The sequence below is a fragment of the Diabrotica virgifera genome, chromosome 8 (assembly GCF_917563875.1).
Source record: "Diabrotica virgifera virgifera chromosome 8, PGI_DIABVI_V3a".
Taxonomy (NCBI): Eukaryota; Metazoa; Arthropoda; class Insecta; order Coleoptera; family Chrysomelidae; genus Diabrotica; species Diabrotica virgifera.
The window spans coordinates 216,071,783-216,092,110 of NC_065450.1; the positions used below are offsets into that span (position 1 = coordinate 216,071,783).

Below are 20,328 nucleotides of genomic sequence, written 5' to 3' on the forward strand. Positions count from 1 at the left end.
GTCACTAAAGACCTTTTCTGTTTGAAATGATCCAAAAAACCTAAAAAAAATTTGTTTGATGCAAAAAAAATAACTTTAGGAAAAAAAACAAAAAAAAAACGTTTAAAAAAATTTTGACCCACTTTTGGACCTGGCAACATGCAATTTTGTTAAAAGGGGTCCTTTTTGAATAAAATTGTGCAAAAAATCCGAATCGGAATATTTTTCCTAGCGGATGCGCAGTGGCTTTCTGGACTATAAAAAATGATACATGAATTATAATTTGTATGGAGAAGTTAGTTCGAGTTTGGGCACCTCTGTTTTAAATATTTACAAATTACTGTTTCACTTGAAGATGAAGAAAACGGTTTAATGATTTACTGGACTATGCAAAATCTTGATTTTATAAAAATGCATCTGGCTTATCTGGTATTTATTGATAACCTTGACTTGACCTAACTTTATTTCTGTATCTGTATGTGAGATGCACTACTTTCTACATAATCTATAAAAGCGGTAATTGTAGCAAATGTCATTGATCTTTAGAAAAATAATATTTATGCAGAATTGCTCTTATAAACTGTGTTAATTGTTTTCTTGTGGCATGTTTAAGTTAACCCTTAACTATTGACGCGGATGTTTTAGGGCGTAGACTCTGACGTGCGGTATATCATACCGTTGCCTATTCTCCTTTGTTTTCAATATGAATTTGTTTTATACCACTGTATCTGCAGTGCCGGATTTAAGGTACCTGCGGCTCTAGGCCAAATTGCCACAAGCGGCCCCCGATAACTTCTAATCTATCTATCTAATTAGCCTTTTTTACAAAACGCTGCGGCCCCCTTTTGCTTGCGGCCCTAGGCCGCGGCCTAGTCGGCCTAGTGGTAAATCCAGCACTGTGTATCTGTTTTTACATCAACTACGGAATGATTCTTCACACTGCTGTAGAATAAAATACTGCCCCAAATAAAATTAATTTTATTTTTTGAAGAAAATTATTCTTACAAAATCGTGTACTAAATACTTTAATAATCCTACATACAACACACAATATAAAACAGATGCTGTGATAAACATAATATTAAAATAATAATAATAATAATAATTATATATTAATAGGAATTAATAATTAATTCCTGTGGGAGTTTTTTGTCAGTTCTTCTATCAGGCGCGGCCCCCTGCGAATGGGGGATGCTTTCTTGGTATTCGTAGCGCCAATACCCAGAGAGTAGTAGGGATACTTGCCGTAGAACAAAAACTGACACCTGGCAGTAGGTATAAAATGTACACCCATGAGAATGGAGATTAATGATTTATGTTTATGATCGCTGTCTGGGGATCGCCAGGGCACGTCTGGAGCCGGCGCTGGACGTGACAGCATGCGGGACGTCGGTGGCAGGGTGTTGAGGAGTCGGCCCCTGTCACACAAACAGTTACAGCCCAACAACAACCACAAGCGAGCCAAACAACAGCAAGAGCTCCACTCGCTGAAGGCGCTGAGCTGGAACATCAGCCGGCGCTCACTCAAGCGGGCCGACCGAGGCAGCGCATGAAATGGACTGTGTCCATTAACGAAAGCATTTTGCGCTTCTATTATAAGGTGACAAACCTCGGTCAAGAAACGATCGGCTACAGACAACAGCTGTATGCCGAATTTTGCAGGGAGTACCCAGATATTCAAGTATCGGAGCAAAGAGTATCAGATCAATACGATCAAAAGCGAAGTCGAACGGGAGATTAATAACCAAGAGCTAGTTTTAGATCAAGTCCCTAAAGAAATCCTTGATGAGCAGATTCCTGAGATTCCCATACCAGAAACTCAACCTGACAATACACAGCAGGAAAACAACGAGTTGCGCGATAGTCTAGCAAACGAAATGGCTCGTGCCGTACAAGAGTTTAATGGAACAAATCTACTTAGCAGACCACCGCTATCACGAATAAACTCTTGTAAGAAACTAGGTGCGCTGTTACAAATTGTGAACACTGAAGTCTTACCCAATTATGTCGTAGAAGCCCACACATTGGAATATTTGCATATGCTAATCTACTGTGGAGCAACAGCAATTGCTAATGTAATGGGCGTTAAGATCAGAACACGACGGGGTACTAATAACGGAAGAACTGGTAACAAAATTGCACCCTGGGAAAAAAGACTTCTCGGAAAAATTGAATTATTGCGTAGGGATATTGGTCAAGTCACAGAATATATAAGAGGTGTAACAAGTAGAAAAGTCATTAAGAAAGATGAATAAATAATGCGGAGCACTGCAAGACACTCGAGATACGATCCAGAAAATAACACAGCCCAACAGTGTCTGGATACATTAAAACAAAAACTCTCCGTCTATTCAGGACGATTAAGAAGGTATAAAGTTAGTAACAACCGAAAATGTGACAATGCACTTTTTGAGAACTCTGAGAAGGCGTTCTACCGAAAACTCAATTCCACCGTAGAAAGTGTCGACAAGTTTTACCCAAGCCAAGAAGAGATTCATGTGTTTTGGGGAAATCAACTTTCCACACTAGCTGCTCTTAACAACAATGCTGGCTGGATAGAAGATACGACGCACAACTGTCACCACTACGTCACAGCTAACTACGAACCATTCACTACTGAAGAGGTCTCAAAGAGCTTCATAACTGGAAATCTCCTAGACCAGACGGAGTTCAGAACTTCTTGCTCAAGAAGTCTTGGAGTATTCATCAGTGCTTATCAACATTAATTAATCATGTTATTTCTAACCCGCAGGAAATACCTTCATTTCTAACTCAGGGAACCACTTATTTAATACCAAAGGATCAAAATAACACCCAAGATCCAGCCAAGTACCGCCCAATTACTTGTCTTCCAACTTTGTACAAACTGGTCACATCCTGTGCACATCCTGTGTAACCCGACGTATCTACCAACACTGTGCTCTAAACAATATCATAGAGCCTCAACAGAAAGGATGCGCTAAGGGTTCCATGGGTTGCAAAGAACAACTTATCATCGACTCAGTCATTTCTAACCAGGCATTCATCAAAAAGAAGAACTTCTTTACTGCCTTTATTGACTACAAAAAGGCCTTTGATTCAGTACCGCATGAATGGCTTATAGATATATTTAGAATATACAAAGTCGATGATAACATAGTGACCTTTTTAAGGCATATAATGACAGATTGGAAGACTAAAATTCAACTCCAAATACCTGGTGAAAACAATATCGAAACGGAAAATATCGCAATCAACCGAGGCCTATTTAAAGGAAACTCGTTGAGTCCATTGTGGTTCTGTTTAGCTTTGAACCCCCTTTCCCAGCTATTAAACTCCACTGATTCAGGTTTTAGCATTAAAAACAATAATACTGTGATAGCGAAGCTCAATCACCTGTTGTATATGGATGATTTGAAATTAATGGCTTTCACTCGAGAACACCTAGAACAGATGCTAAAAACTGTAGAAACATTCTCTAATGATATTAGTATGCAATTCGGTCTAGACAAGTGCCGTGTTTTGAATATAGTCAGAGGAAAGGTACAGCCCGGTGGATTCGATATGCAAAATGGCCAGAACATCGAGGCGATGGGCGAAAACGATGTGTACAAATATCTTGGAGTAAAGCAGGCGCGGAAAATTGACCATAAGCAAATGAAAACCGAGATAACTACTGAGTTTATACGAAGGGTAAAACAGCTGCTTCGTTCACAGCTTAACAGTAAAAATTTGTTTAAGGCACTGAACACCTACGCTTGTTCCGCGCTTAGCTATTCATTTGGTATTGTTAAGTGGACAAAAGCGGATATAGAAAATCTTCAGCGAAAAGTACGAACACACCTCACGAAAACACAAAAACACCACCCTAAAAGTGCAATAGAACGAACGACATTACCGCGGTATTTAGGAGGAAGAGGACTTGTGGATATAGGTGAGCAATTAGACAAACAGATTGCTAATTTAAGAACTTATTTTCAGATGCAGGCTGAGACATCTACTCTACATCGCGCTATTTGCGCAGTAGATGGCACAACACCGATCAAACTGAGGGAACCGGAAATGCGCATAAACCACCTCACTAAAGACGAAAAAATGCGCACCTGGATGGGTAAAACTCTGCACAATACAGCGTCGAACTATTGGTTGACATCAGGAAAGATGTGCCCTGAAACGGGGGTTCATTACTGGTCATCCAGGATCAGGTTATACCAACCAGAAATTACCTGAAATATATCACCAAAGACCCTCAGGTTCAAAACGACAGTTGCCGATATGGATGTCAAGCCCAAAAAACCATCCAACATCTTACACGGGGCTGCCAGGCATTCATTGCAACTGAATACAAGGAACGACATGACGCAGTGGGAAAAATCCTGTGGACATCAAGAGATATCTATCAAGCTGGGGCTTCTCCAAACGGACCATCTCCCGTATTATCAATACGTCCCTGAGAGTATGCTTGAGGATGGCAACTACAAGCTATACTGGGACCGCACTGTGCTCACAGACCAAACAGTGGCACATAATAGACCAGATCTCGTACTAGTTAATAAATTAACAAGACAAACAACACTAATTGATGTGGCGATACCTAATAACAATAATCTACGTAGTAAATTTACTGAAAAGATCGCCAAGTACAGAGATCTGGAAATTCAAATACGAAGGCAATGGAGAATGCAAAGTACCCAGACGATACCGATTATTATGTCTACTACTGGAGTCATAAGAAGATCCTCCGAAGACCCTCCTCGAAAGCATAAAGAAGCTGGGTCTAAATGAACATTTTTACAAGACCATGTAGAAAGCTGTACTACTCGCAACTGCCAGATGTGTACGAAAATTTTTGGGGGATACACCTGCATACCAAGTCACCTAGGGCTCTATAACACGGAAAGAGTCCCACCAGAGCTCAATCCTTTTGATACCGTAGGTATCTGGGATGAGTCAATTTTCCCCTTAGAGGGAGTGTGAGCCGTATGGCTAAATCTGGATTCATATTGTGTTTATCCACGTACCTAACTGACCTAGGCTAACTAGATATAATATAGTTGTTCCATTATATCTTTGCACAAACGTCATGATTCATTTACAAACAATAATTAAATTCAATAATTAAATTCATTTACAAGTTAAATCAAAACATTAGGTAAAATATAAGAGCTGTGAGACATTTTTGAGTAGGTATTTTAGGCAACCTGAAAATTTTTCAAGTGACTTTTCCATGATAGCCTAATACAAAAATGCCGGTCTGGCTGGAGAATAGCGGTTACTTTCCCCAAAAATCCCCCCAAAGTTAAAAAAAAAGGGTAAAAATTTTTATTACAAAAAATATCATTGACGTGACTTTAAGTAAATTTAAATATTCAAATATAAAGAAAATAAACAGGCCAGGCGATTTGAGGGCGATTTTAACTCTGCAAGATACTTGCATGGGCGTCCCAGCATTATTTTCAGGGGGTGCATCTGAACTTCAGAAGATTTCATCTGAATCTGTACATACTATTAACGAGTATAAAATATACAACTATACATGCATAGCTATGTACATTCCTTCCGGACAGGGAGGTGCAATTGTTATTTTGACAGGGTATTTTTTAATATTAGAAATAAATATTCTAAAAAAGACAGGTTTTTTTGGTGAAATTTTCCAACTGCCATGTGATCAAACAAATTACGCGTGCATATAAATGAGAAGCGCTATAGGTAAGCAGCAATGTGAGAAAGAGCGTATACCGACAGCTGTTTGGGTCCTCTGTTGTAACTGAGCGAGTCCGTTCGCTCGAGAAAAATCACGTGACCTGGCGATACCCATGTTGTTGTAAGTAACGTTTTTTTTATTAAAGGAAAATAATACGGACTATACAATAAATTTTGCAAATATGATAGAAAAAGACAAATTTATTATTATAAATATATAGGTAGAAAAGTATAAAACTATAAGCTAAATAAATTCGGTGTCCAAATCTTGTACTTCTTCTTCAAACTCCTCATCTGAGCTTAAATATTCATTCTCTTTTTCTTCGTCAAACTCCACTCGAGACTCAGATTCCTCTTCTACCTGATCTGTAAATAGTTTTAATATGTATTTAGAGTTAATTAAACACTATTAGTGATTAATTAATTGAGTTGCTACGTATTCTTACTTATATAACCAATACTTAATACTTTTCCTTATATAACCAATCACATCAGGTTTTTTATTTCTTAGTATATGACGAAAGTAGCTCATTTTTTTCCTTCATAGTGTTGAGTATTTCTTTTTCTTTCTTCATCTTTCTTAATGTTTCCGTGTTTGCTACGTGTTGTGTCCATGATATTTTTTACATTATTCGATAACACCACATCTCACCAATGGAAAGTCTTTCTTTAGATGCGCCCGTGATTGTGCAGGCTTCGACTGACGAGTCTGACGAAGAAGAAGAGAATGAATATTTAAGCTCAGATGAGGGGTTTGAAGAAGATGTACAAGATTCGGGCACCGAATTTATTTAGCTTATAGTTTTATACTTTTCTACCTATATATTTATAATAATAAATTTGTCTTTTTCTATCATATTTGCAAAATCTATTGTATAGTACGTATTATTTTCCTTTAATTAACAAGAAGTTACTTAAAAAACTATAATATTTAATTACTCTAACGTTTCGAGGCACAACAACATGGGTATCGCCAGGTCACGTGATTGTTCTCGAGCGAACGGACTCGCTCCGCTAGAACAGAGGACGCAAACAGCTATCGGTATACGCCCTTTCTCACACTGCTGCTTACCTATAGCGCTTTTCATTTATATGCACGCGTAATTTGTTTGATGACATGGCAGTTGGAAAATTTCACCAAAAAACCTGTCTTTAGAATATTTATTTTTAATATTAAAAAATACCCTGCCAAAATAACAATTGCACCTCCCTGTCCAGATAGAATATACATAGCTATGTATGTATAGTTGTATATTTTATACTCGTTAATAGTATGTACAGATTCAGATGAAATCTTCTGAAGTTCAGATGCATCCCTTGAAAATAATCCTGGGACGCCCATGCAAGTATCTTGCAGAGTTAAAATCGCCCTCAAATCGCCTGGCTTGTTTATTTTCTTTATATTTGAATACTTAAATTTACTTTAAAGTCACGTGAATGATATTTTTTGTAATAACAATTTTTGCCCTTTTTTAACTTTGGGGGGGATTTTTGGGGAAAATAACCGCTACCCTCCAGTCAGACCGGCATTTTTGTATTAGGCTATCATGGAAGAGTCACCTGAAAAATTTTCAGGTTGCCTAAAATACCTACTCAAAAATGTCCCACAGCTCTTGGACCATAACGGAAACGTTAATACGTAATATTGGTATGTACTGTCAATGTAATATTTAATTAGGAAATGGCTATTACCGGTGGACGTATTTTATAAAGTTATATTGTACATTTATATTTAACTATGTTATAATATATTCAACACAATGTAATATTATAAAATAAACACAATATAAGTTATAAATTCGAATAAACACAAAATTAATGAAAACATTTTAATAAAAAAATCTTTATAAAAGGATTTTATTAAAGAAAATTTATTTAAGAAGCCCTCAAAGGGCCACATCTATCACAGAACGTTTTAGATATAAGTAGATCATCATCAGTATTGATACAGGCTAAATGTTAATAACATGTGTTATAATGACATTATTATTAAAAAATCTGTAAGGATATGGCCTTTGGCATCCTATGACACCCCACAAGCAGCACTAGTTTCTGTGAGTAAAAAAGTGACCTAGTATAAAAAGTAATTCGTGAAATTTCAAACATGTGCAAAGATAGAATGGAAAAACTATTCATCCTTATATTTTTAGATTAAATAATAATCTTGGGGAAAATGTGACTGATAAAAACACTGTTTTAAAATGAAATCATTTAATTAAATATCTTACAAGTACATACATAATAAGTTAGCTGAGAAACGGTAATCATTTCTTCAATTTTCTTTATCTATAAGGTATATTTTTCGTAGTTATGTAAGCAGTTGATAAAAGTATTGTCAACAGTTGACGGCCCAACTAAAAAAAATTAGTATTATTAGTATACCATGCTGAAAAAATATCGCTATAAAAATAAGTAATTGATATCGAATAATTAAATAAATCGAATAATTATAAGCAGTAAAGCAAGTACGAAAAACTGACCATACACAAATGAAAACTGGACTTAGTATTCCTTATTTGTATTTAACTGAAATAATTGATAACAGTAATTTCACCAATATTATACACTGTTAGTTATTACGTGTAACAAATTAAAGCTAGCAAATAAAAACGCTGGACGAAAGGGCCGCCCGAGAACTTTATCGTACCGATCTATTATCGTTATCGTACTAGATACTGGCATTCTATAAAAATAACAAAGTTACTTGTTATTTTGATATTTTAGAAACACCTTGTATACTTGAAAATATTTTATGGTTCTACACATCATTAATTCCTGCATCTGAGAAAATGTTCGATGTCATATTTCGGGGACACACTATAGATGTATAGATTATTGCATAAATCAATAGAATATTATATATGTCATACTTTCATTTCAAATTAGTTCATTTTTCTGAGAAATTAATAGTTTACAATATTTGCATTTCATTATATTTCTATTACGCCAGTCAAAGCGCGAGATTAAGAACAAGATATTTATTATGTACCTCCGAATTTTGTCCTACTGCATGGATTTTAATGAAATTTTGGGAGTAGCCCAATCTCCTAATTTAAAGTCTATCCTATATACTATGGCGCTTTTATCATGGGGGCGGTTCCCACCACTTCTCGGGGGTGGAACATTTTTATTTTCGAATTACATGGAGAAAAAGGAAGATTTTTAAGGAAATTTAAAAATGCATTCTATAATTTGATCACATTTTTTACAAAAACCGTTCATCTTAAACCCGTTCAACTTTTTGAAAGTAGAAAAACACTATATCAAAAGGTATTGCAGAAGAAAAACAATGAATTTAAATTCTGGTGGACGAGGGGTTAAATGTATGTACTTCTCATTTTTTCCTTAAAGTACATTAGTACCGACATTTAACGGTACTCGTTTTAAAGGCCTTTTCAAACACTACAAAAGGCGTTGGTAGCATTATACACCTAAAATCTACCGTTCCTCTGTTATTTCAAGTTGAATACACCAATTTGAGCATACACCAAAAAACAAACTCTTTTCACCTACCATATCTCTTTTTGTATTATAAGTAGAACATTTACGAAGGAACGAATCTCTTTGTTATTTATAATCTAAAAAATGTTTTATATAGTGTTTTTAGTTCGATACATAGTTTTTAAGGTATTCACAAAAATCCGTTCGAAAAGGTGTCATTTTTCAATGAAAATGGCCAATTTTCAACTACGCATAACTCAAAAAGTATTGAGTTCTCAAAAAAAAGTATAAACCAGTTTTTGCTTAGAAATAGGTTCTCTAGCCACTTCCGTGCTTATTTTGTAAAACAAATTTCCCACCCCCTTAAAGGGGTGGGAACCGCCCCAAGATAAAAGCGCCATAGTATATAGGGTAGATTTTGTTTCTTGAGCTATTCCCTACTTACTGTGAAAATATCAAGTACATCGATGTAGTAAGATGGAATTCGGAGCCAAATACCCTCATTGAATGCCCTATAATGATGCTCTGCTATGATCGCCTGAGAGAGGACACACACAAGATTATAGCAAGATTTCTATTTACTGTAACTTTTCGAATTTTTGAGCTACAGCAACGAGTTTTATGTCATTGGAAAGGTAATTTTGCATTATTTCAAAATCCGTAAAAATATACAGGGCATATCTAAAAAAAACTAAGATTTTTTTCATTTCCGGTTTAACCGGAAGCCATATTATGTGTAAAATTTTTTGTAATAATAGATAATAATAAAGTACCATATATGTCTGCAAAATTTAAAATTTTAGTTTTTATTACAAAGGAAGTTACGGGCACTCGAATATTTTTTATAAAAAATTCATAACTCCCCTCCTATGGGGAGTTAATAAATCTGGCTAATGTCATTCAGTTTACCGATAGGATATCAAAAATATATCAAAAAAATGAACAAATTCCTTGGAGCCATTTTTGAGAAAATCTAGTTCAAAGTTATAGGTTTGTTCCAACACGACCGAGAACCGTCACGAAACGGTAACGCTTCTGCGCAGTAAACAAAATCCGTTCCAACAAAAATATGATCGTCATCGGATCGTCCTTCCCACTGTTCCAACAAGAATTGTGATCTTTCGGTGACGGTTTCGTGATGATCATTTCAGTAATGGGGCAAATGCATAATGTGCTGGTTGGACTGACTTGCGCACTAGGATTTAATTCTTTAAAGTTTTTGAGCCTTTGATCGACTAAAAGCACACAAACTGTCACCAACAAAAATGACAAATATATGATTACCGTCATGGGACGATAACTGGGCGATACAATTACGAACATGCGCACAACAAACGGTACAAGTAGTTTCGTGACGGTTTCTGGACCGTCCAAAAGTTCATGTTGGAACAAACCTTATGTCAAATTTTGACCCCTTAAATATAGGCAACCCATAACTTTTCTGAAAAACGATAATATTCTTCTTATAGCCCCATCTTTAGGCTATATAACGACTTTTTCAAATAAAACTTATCTTAAACAAGTTTTTAGATTAGGTAGGGAAATTTGTCGGGTGGGCGGACGGCCATGTTGGCCGCCATTTTGAATTTGTAAATGTCAAATTCCGTATTTCTATTTACCTGTCGATGAGCTAACTTTGAGTTAAATTTCATTCATTTCGGTCAAAATTTGCAAAAATGGAACCTAAATAACCCCCCTATTTCGGCCCCCCTTTGAGAGGTCTTTTTTAAAAGCTTAGTTTCTGACAAAATTCTCTTAAACTTACTCATACCAAATTTCATCGAAATAGGTCCGGTAGTTTTTGCTGGGCGGTGGCGACATACGTACGTACGTACATACATACGTACATACGTACATACTTCCGACATGTTTTTTTTATTTGCTTTTTAGACTCAGGGGGACTCAAAACGTCGAAAAAAAAAAGAAATCTGAAATTTTTTTTTGCACGATCCTATAACTTTATCTATTATACTATACTATGTATGTAGTACGATAAAGTAAAAACCGAAACACCTTTCTGAGACCAGATTGATCTGACAACGTAGCGTAACCGAAGTTTTAGATAGGTCTGGTCTGCAGCCTCTACAGGGAAAGATAAGAGGCGGAAGGAGTACAGTAAGAAAGAGAGTGTCATGGTTAAAGAATTTAAGGGACTGGTTTAAATGCAGTTCTATAAAACTCTTTAGAGCAGCGGTAGATAAAGTAAAGACAGTGATGATGATATCCAACCTCCGATTAGGAGACGGCACTTGAAGAAGAAGAAGGTCTGACCTTGGTGGTTTCAGATATTTCTTTCGACCTATACTTTTTCTTATACCAGTGTTGTACTTACCAAATGGATACCAAGCAGAAGCTTCTTTATCGAAATATTTTCGAACAGAAGCCACAGCATTTCTAATTGCTAATGGTACAGCAACACCAATACAAATTGCAGGTTCACCAACACCTAAAATTAAAAAAAATATATAACTAGATCATGGAACCAAAAAAGTCGAAACCGTATTAAATTGTAACTATATTAAATTTACAATCAAGATGCAGTAGAAATAAACAAACCAAGATACGTTAAATTCTACTAGGAGCACTCCCGGGTGTCCCAATAAGAATGGCTCTCGGCCATATCTCAGGAACCGTTTATACTACAGCTTTGGGAAAAAAATTTTATAACAAAAGTTGCCCCGAGAAAAGCCTGGAAATTATTTTCATAATTGTAAGTCCACCGCTAGAGGGCGTAATTGAATATCAAAAATTAAAAAATCGAAATTTTACAAAATTTGCCTAATGAAAGGGCACTTGAAATCCAATCATCGTATTCTTCATACAATTCTGTGCATATTTTATTTCACAAGTTTAAGTCTACCTGTGCAAATAAGAGGTGGGGGTGAGTGGGAACCTTGTTATGAAAAAATCGCTATAAATCCGGTTCTGCTTAATCGATTTTTACAAACTTGGTCTTGTTGAAAACAGCTCTTTTTCGTCAATGTAACAGTTATAATTTGGAAACAGCCTATTACGTAATATGCCGGCTAGAAGGCGCTATTTATTTTTTTTAGAAATCTAGTTTTCTTTGGAAAATATTAAATACAAGTATGTATTTTTTTCCTGTATTACAAAATTAGACCAAATTAGCAACAGAATACCGAAAACCGCATGTGGATGCCTTTTTTCTATCTCGAGATATCTTAAGAAACGTGTAAATTTTAAACATAACTGTTGCTGTCATATAAGTGGAAATATATAGAAGCACGTAGTGTGCTATGGAAAAAAACAAAGGAACCTTGTCCAGATGTCACCGTATATAATGAATCAAAAAAACAATAAGACAAAGAACACTATAAAATATAACAAAAAAAGAGTGTGTGTACTTTGTACGCGAGTAAGAAGTTATACTTCTGTTATTATGATTTTAACGAAATAAATATATTTTAAACAATTTAATTTTATTCTTATTTAAATATTACACTAATTTTAATACTTAAAATAATACCAAAAAAATAGCGTTAATATGTAAATTTTTATGAACTGTTGCCTCCGCGCATTTGCTTTTCTCTCAATGAATCGTAGAAAATGTAAAAACGTCAGATTTTCTACACAAATTTTTAATTTCTATTTCATTATATTTTAATATCAATTATCCCATTCCCAACTAAGATAAATACATAACCGTTATTGTCACCGGTAAACTAAGTTAAGGAAGTCAAAGTGGAAACAAGTAGTGTGCTATGGAAAAAATAGAACTATTAGAAGTATTAACTTCAAGAAGTCGTCATGTGTCAAATTATGTGTCAAATCAGTAAAACATAAAAATTTGTTCATTGATGGTTTGTTGCGGTTTGTTTCTATTAAAGTTTATATAAAATTTATACAGAGTGAAATTCAAGATGATTCTTACAAACTAAGAAGCATTTGACATGATAGCCACATTCTTTGAATGCATAAGAAATGCAACTGTTGCGGCTAGAATATATGCAATGAAGTATCCCCAAAGACGTCACCCCAGTAGTAGAGTTTTTCATATTTTGTTTTGATTTATTATATACGGTGACATCTGGAAAATGTTTCTTTGTTTTTTTCCATAGCACACTACTTGCTTCTATATATTTCCACTTATATGACAGCAACAGTTATGTTTAAAATTTACACGTTTCTTAAGATATCTCGAGATAGAAAAAAGGTATAGACATGCGGTTTTCGGTATTCTGTTGCTAATTTGGTCTAATTTTGTAATACAGGAAAAAATATATACTTGTATTTAATATTTTCCAAAGAAAACTAGATTTCTAAAAAGAAAATAAATAGCGCCTCCTAGCGGGCTTATTACATAATAGGCTGTTTCCAAATTATAACTATTACATTTACGAAAAAGAGCTGTTTTCAACAAGACTAAGTTTGCAAAAATCGATTGAGCAGAACCGGACTTACACGATTTTTTCATAACAAAGTTCCCACTCACCCCCACCTATTATTTGCACAGGTAGAATTAAACTTGTGAAATAAAATATGCGCAGAATTTTATGAAGAATACGATAATCGAATTTCCAGTGCCTTTTTATTAGGCAAATTTTGTAAAATTTCGATTTTTTAATTTTTGATATTCAATTACGCCCTCTAGCGGTGGACTTACAATTATGAAAATAATTTCCAGGCTTTTCTCGAGGCAACTTTTCTTATAAAATTTTTTTCCCAAAGCTGTACTATAAACGGTTCCTGAGATATGGCCGAGCGCCATTCTTATTGGGACACCCGGTACAATGTATAAACTTTGGAAATTAGGATTTGGAATTTATAATGTATATACATTGTAAAATATGGTTCGGGAGTGCTCCTAGTAGCATTTAACTTATCTTGGTTTGTTTATTTCTACTGCATCTTGATTGTAAATTTAGTATAATTTAGAATCTTCAGAAATTTTTTGTAACTTTTAATATATTTGTACCTATTAACCACTGTCATTGATTAATAACTACTGGCCATTGTATTGCTTGACATCTGTATGTTACTGTACAATCCTTAGAACTTTTCTATTAATTGGTTGAAACAGAGTTTTCAGTTTTTACTTCTCCTTGACCGATAACCTCAATTATTACCATAGATATAATAACATATAGATTAGGCCAGGTCCGAAAAATAGCGTAACGCGGAGTAGTTCGGGTCGGTGGTCTATCTATCTATCTCTCTACCGGCGCTTAGCTTTCTCTCGCTATAGCATATGATGGCCGCCGCCTCTGTGTCTGTGTTGTTCCATTACTCCCACCTCTTGGTAGATACGCTCACACTCGCACGACAGATAAAGATAACTAGACCACTGTACCTACTTGATATTGGCGTTGCACCCCGATACATTGAGTGGCATATCCCTAGCCTGGTCTATTGTTAACATGTCTCTGATTATTACAGTGAAATTTTCGTCTCACTTACTTTGTAGGTATTATACAGTGCGCGCGTACTATATGGAAACATATAGATATCTGTGACACCCCGTATGGTATAGTAACATAATGTTGATTATGTATATTAGATGGACCAACGATTTAAAATTGTATATTTTCGACGTTGTCAAACGCACAGTTTCTGAGATATACGGATAATATGAGTATTTTTAAATAGAATGCTCCGGTTACGGGGCAAAATGGGAAATGCTACAGGACAAAATGGGAATGTATTTTAGTCAGGCTGGCAGGGTTCACAAATATGAGCACCTTCCTCTTCATCCTCAATACTTGCGCAAGAATTATGGGCCCATTAATGGCAGACACTACACCCTACCCATCCTTCAGTTGACTGAAAATATAAGTATCCACAGTAGATGCAACCACAATCTTCATCATCTTCTGATACTGCTATTTCTTTGTCGTTGCTTGAAGATCCTCATACGCTTACTAGAATAATTGCAATCGAAAACAAATCAGTTAAAAAATATAAAGGGCATCCCTATAAAGCACAATTGGTACAGGACTGAATGAAGACGATGCAAATCGCAGAATGAAGTTCTAGTTCAGATAGATCAAATTGGTTTCAGCAAGATGAAGCATCTCCTCATTATCTTGTGCGTTCGTGAGTTTCTGGACAATATCTTTCCAAATCGTTGGATTGTTTTGACACCTCTAGATTATTTTTTATGAAGTTATTAAAAAGCAAAGTGTAAGTGTATGTAAATAGGCCACAGACTATCCATCAACTGAAAGACAGAATTACAGAAGAGATAGCAGTCATTTTTCCGGTAACGATTAGAAAAGTCTTAAATTAATTTTTGTTTCTAAAGAACACCACCTTTAATATGTTTCTTTAGGTGTAATATTAATTACAAAATGTTTTTTCCCAATTTCTGCATATTAATAGTAAATATTGGCCATTAACAGATTATATGTTGCATCGGCAATAAAAAACTGTAACAGAAGATTGTAAAATATACGGGTGTCTCTTTTAAAAATACGTATATTTTCCGTATATCTCAGAAACTGTAGATTTGGCAACGTCGAAAATATAAAATTTTAAATTGCTGGTTCATCCAATATAACATAACCAACCTTATGTTACTATACCGTACGGGGTATGTTTCCATAAACTGTATATGTATAGTATTTACCTTTGGATTTTAAAACTCCTACTGGATTAGGATTCCTTCCTGGCAGTTTGACCCTAAAATCAATTGGTATATCCATTGCACCAGGAGGGGTGTAATTCCAAGTCCTGTTTGTCAACATTTCTCCATTTTTACCAACTACAATTTGTTCCGTGGTGAAATATCCAAGACCCATGACGAAAGCACCCTCGATTTGGCCCACATCGATTTCCGGATTCATACTGTCACCTGCGTCATTCAAAATGTCCACTCTGTTAAGCAGGTACTGTCCTGTAAGAACGTCGAGTTCTATTTCTGCTGCACAAGCAGCGTATACTGAGTAAGCGGCCAGTTTAGGAGACTTTTTGGAGTACCTAAAATATACTGACAGAGTTAAACATTTTATATGGATTTTTATTTTTTGTAAAATATGTTATATCAACTCGGGAGTCCCGCAGGCTAGTGTTCTCGGACCGCTGCTTTTCTCACTATACACAGCCGATATACCAGAGACTAATAATACTGCAATCGGTTCCTTTGCTGATGACGTAGCAATCTAGCTGTAAATGAAGATCCCATATCCCATACAAGCGTCACAAGACCTGCAACATAATCTGGACATACTCAGTGATTGGTACACAAAATGGCTACCACTGTTTAACGCGAAAACCATAAAAAGAAACTAGTTTATTTATGTTTACCAGTTTACCTAAAATCTTTCTTACAATAGCAGGTACGTCAAAAATGATTCAAAGAAGCAGATTTTATTACTTGGAGAATTTTAATGAACAGTTTCGAGAAAAGGTCGCCACATTCAGAAACAATTAGCATTATACATTTTTTATATAAAAACATGTAGCTATCTAATTTCTTGTAAAAATATGAAATTTATGCAAAATATGGTATATCTACGTTGCATATATAAAATATGCAATAAGTATATAAAATATGAAAAAAATGCATTTTGTATAATATATTCCTGTATCTTCTACTTGTGTAAACCACACGTGAAGTAGATTTTAATTGAACTAATTAAATTACCTTCCATCTTCCTGAAAGATATTTTCAAAACAATGGACTGGACAAACATGGGAATAAACATAAATGGAAAGAAACTAAACCACCTAAGATATGCAGACGATGTAGTAATAACGGCATCAAATTTTGAAAAACTACAAACCATGCTAACCGAACTAGCAAATCCGGAATAGGAATTCGAACAAATAGGTCTAAAGATGAATTTTACCAAAACGAAAACAATGACAAACACACAAGATAATCGAAACGTAATACTAAACGAAATCACGATAGAAGCCGTTAATTATTTATATTTGGGACAGATAATAGAAATAAATAAGGAAAACCAAACAGCGGAGGTAAAAAGAACGGTCAGAGTAGAAAGAGTGTTTCACCAGTGCATACTCCCAATTCTCACATACGCACACCAAACATGGACCTTGGCCAAAGCAAATATGGTAAAATAATGAAGGGGAGTGCGACAATGGAAATTAGTGGTACAGGACCGACAAACATGGAAGGCAATAGTAAACGCGGCAAAGACTCACGAAGAGTTGTAGTGCCATTGATGATGATAATGATGATGACAAAGAGCCGTGGAGAGAGCAAGTAAATTTTTTTTTGGCATGGGCAGTCGCCACTCAGCCAGTCACAATAAGTATATTTTAAAATCTGAATACATTTCAAAAATATAAAACAAAACAAAAATAAGAAAGATAAGGAAACGTTACCGTAAAGGTAATTGTTAATATTGCAATTATTGTATTCAGGAGTTAAGGTAGGAATAAGACAGGGTCACTTGATTGTTCTCGTCTAGGGACCCTTCAAGACATTTCGTTTAGACATAACTAGACTAGGTCGCGGATAGGAGGTAAATACATATGGGATAAAACAAAGGTAAATAATCATTTGTGGATAATGCTTAAAGGTTGATTTTACTTTTACAAATAAATTCCATTAAACAGTCATACATTTTTTTCCTATTTAGAGAAAGTAGGTAACATAAATTATAAGGTGGAAATATATTATATTTTAATAAATTTTCAATTAGTTTATTAGTTTGTTGAGTATACTTTAAGCACTCAAAAAATATATGATTTAAGTCTCCCTCTTTTTGACAGTCTAGACATAGACTTTAAGATAAGTTAATTTTCGCCAAATGAAAAGGATAACAGGCGTGCCCAAATTTTATTCTAATAATAGAAGTTATATATATCTGCGGGGAACGGAATGATTTTTAAACCAGTACTCAGTAGGCACTTTAGGTTGAATCATCGCATATTGGGAGGAACTAACTATGTTTGCTAGATTCGTTCCATGTTCGTCTCCATTGTTCGTTAACTTCATTTTTAACAATTGCACATATATCTGGATTAGAAGGTTTATGTTCGGTTAACGATCCATGTGTGATGGCTTTTTTTGCTAATAAATCAACATGTTCATTACAGGTGATACCGATGTGTGCTTTAACCCATATGAAATGTACTTCTCTTCGTTTTTTATAGATTTCATAAAGTTTTTTTTTTTAATTTGGAAGATATAGTTGTTTAAATTATGACTTGGAAATATTATTGTCTGAATAGCTGTCAGTACGGAAAGTGAGTCAGAAACAATTACTGTAGACTTATTTTCTGTATTCATAAAATATAATAAAGCTTCATAAATTGCAATTGCTTCAGCGCTGAATATTGAGAAAGCATTATTTATTTTATACATTTTTTCTGTATTGTTTGATGGGACATAAAATGCACATCCAGTGCCAAACGTTGACTTCGACGCATCTGTGTAGATAATTATCGACTCCGAAAAAACGTCCAAGATACTTCTTAAGATGTTATGACTGATAGCTACATTTTCATGATAACTTGGCATAATTACTTTTACCAAATGTAATAAAGAAGGAAAATCTTCAAAGTCTAAGATTTCATCTGGATTTGAAGTAATATCAAAGTTTGACATACTGCGAAATGCTTCACAAAGTGGAGGTGAATTCTTGTGTTTCTAATACTTATTCGTCAAATCAGCTTCATTCAATTTGCTTATTTTTATATGAAGGGAAGGATCTTTATGTTGTAATTACATAATAAATTTTTTACTTAGATATTCTCTTCTATATTTCTGTGGCATCTCTAAAGCTTCGACATGTAACGCATTAATTGGAGTTGATTTCATAGCACCTAAACAAATCCTCAGAACTGTATTTTGTGTTACGTCGATTCTACTTAGAACCCGATCAGATGCAGAGCCATAGAGTACACAACTATAATCTATGATTGATCGTATATAAGCTTTGTAGAAAAGTAATGATGTTTCAATATCTGCTCCCCACCACGTTTTTGAAATTGCTTTTAAAAAATTTATTCCTTGATTACATTTGTTTAGCATAAACTCAATATGTGATTTCCATGTTACTTTTCGGTAAAGTATCATCCCCAAATATTTGATAGAAGTTTGGAAACTATACTGATGATTGCTTAATTGTAATTTATCAATATTTGGTAAGTTGTGTCGTGTGAAAATGCAAACACTCGATTTGTTTATGGAAATTTCAAATCCATTTTGTTGGAACCAATTGTTTGGCAAGTTGTGCATTTTACCTAATGTTTGTATACAATTATCATATTTTTTGGAAAAAGAGTGTACAAGAAAATCGTCAGCATATTGTATAACCTTCAAAGTGCAGTTTTCAATTTGGCTATTATGTAGATCAGCAGTGTACAGATTAAACAACAAAGGGCTCAATACTGATCCTTGGGGCAGCCCCAAGTTATTGTATCGTGGACCTATGAGACTACTGTTATGTGCTCTGAGATATATCTTTCTACATGAGTAAAAATTATATATTGTTCCTGCTAGTTGGGCTGGTATTTGGAAATTTTTGACTAATTTTTCAACTAAAATATCTAGACAGACTCTATCATATGCACCCACTATGTCCATACATATTGCAGGTAAATAATTGTTGTCTGTAAATGTGTTTTGTATATCTACCACTAATGTTGAAAGGGCGTCTAAAGTACTTCTTCCTTTTCTGTACCCAAATTGAAGGTTGGGAAGTAATTTATTTTTTTCTAACCACCATTCCAATCTCTGTTTTATCATACGTTCGACTGTTTTAAGAAGGCATGACATAAGAGATATAGGTCTATATGATTGTGCCACGTTGCGATTTTTACCTGGTTTCAGTATTGGTATTATCATGACATCTTGAAATTGAGGAACTAAACTCCCATTTTTGACCATCTCATTGAATATTTCCAACAGCAGGAGTTTAACTATTTTTGAAAGGTGTTGTATCATGGGATATTTAATATTATCCAAACCTGGACTTGTGTTATTCCGATTTTTAAGAGCATATTGTAATTCTGTAATGTTGAACGGTTCTAGCAAAAAATGGTTTTGTTCATTTGAAGCATAGCTGTAGCTTTTTAGTAATTATACTGATGGAGAAGCAACTTGATCAAAAATTTCGTCGACTAATGTATCATTAAGACATGTTGGATTAGTGATTGGTTTTCTATTGATCTTTCTAGCTTGATTTCATAATGCTGAGGAAGGAGTGTTTTTGTTTAAGTTTGAGACAAAGTTTTTCCAAATTTCTTTAGCTATTGCCTTTAATTTTTTTTTACTTTTAGCCATGCTCTCTT

General features: G+C 34.7%; 1 protein-coding gene across 3 annotated transcripts in view; it reads right to left on the reverse strand.

Annotated features, from left to right (window-relative positions):
* Positions 1 to 7,855: 7,855 nt before the first annotated feature.
* The window catches only part of LOC114327560 (uncharacterized), a 122,605-nt gene continuing 110,132 nt past the window's right edge, over positions 7,856 to 20,328 (reverse strand). For 2 of the 3 annotated variants that reach the window (XM_050658081.1, XM_050658082.1), the window contains 3 exons: positions 15,689 to 16,038; positions 11,435 to 11,548; positions 7,856 to 8,015 (listed from right to left, as the gene is read on the reverse strand). In XM_050658081.1, the coding sequence (XP_050514038.1) occupies positions 7,948 to 8,015; positions 11,435 to 11,548; positions 15,689 to 16,038 (532 nt within the window). In that variant the 3' untranslated portion in view covers positions 7,856 to 7,947. The remainder of the gene's footprint in view (positions 8,016 to 11,434; positions 11,549 to 15,688; positions 16,039 to 20,328) is intronic. The other variant, XR_007700102.1, reaches the window with a different exon arrangement.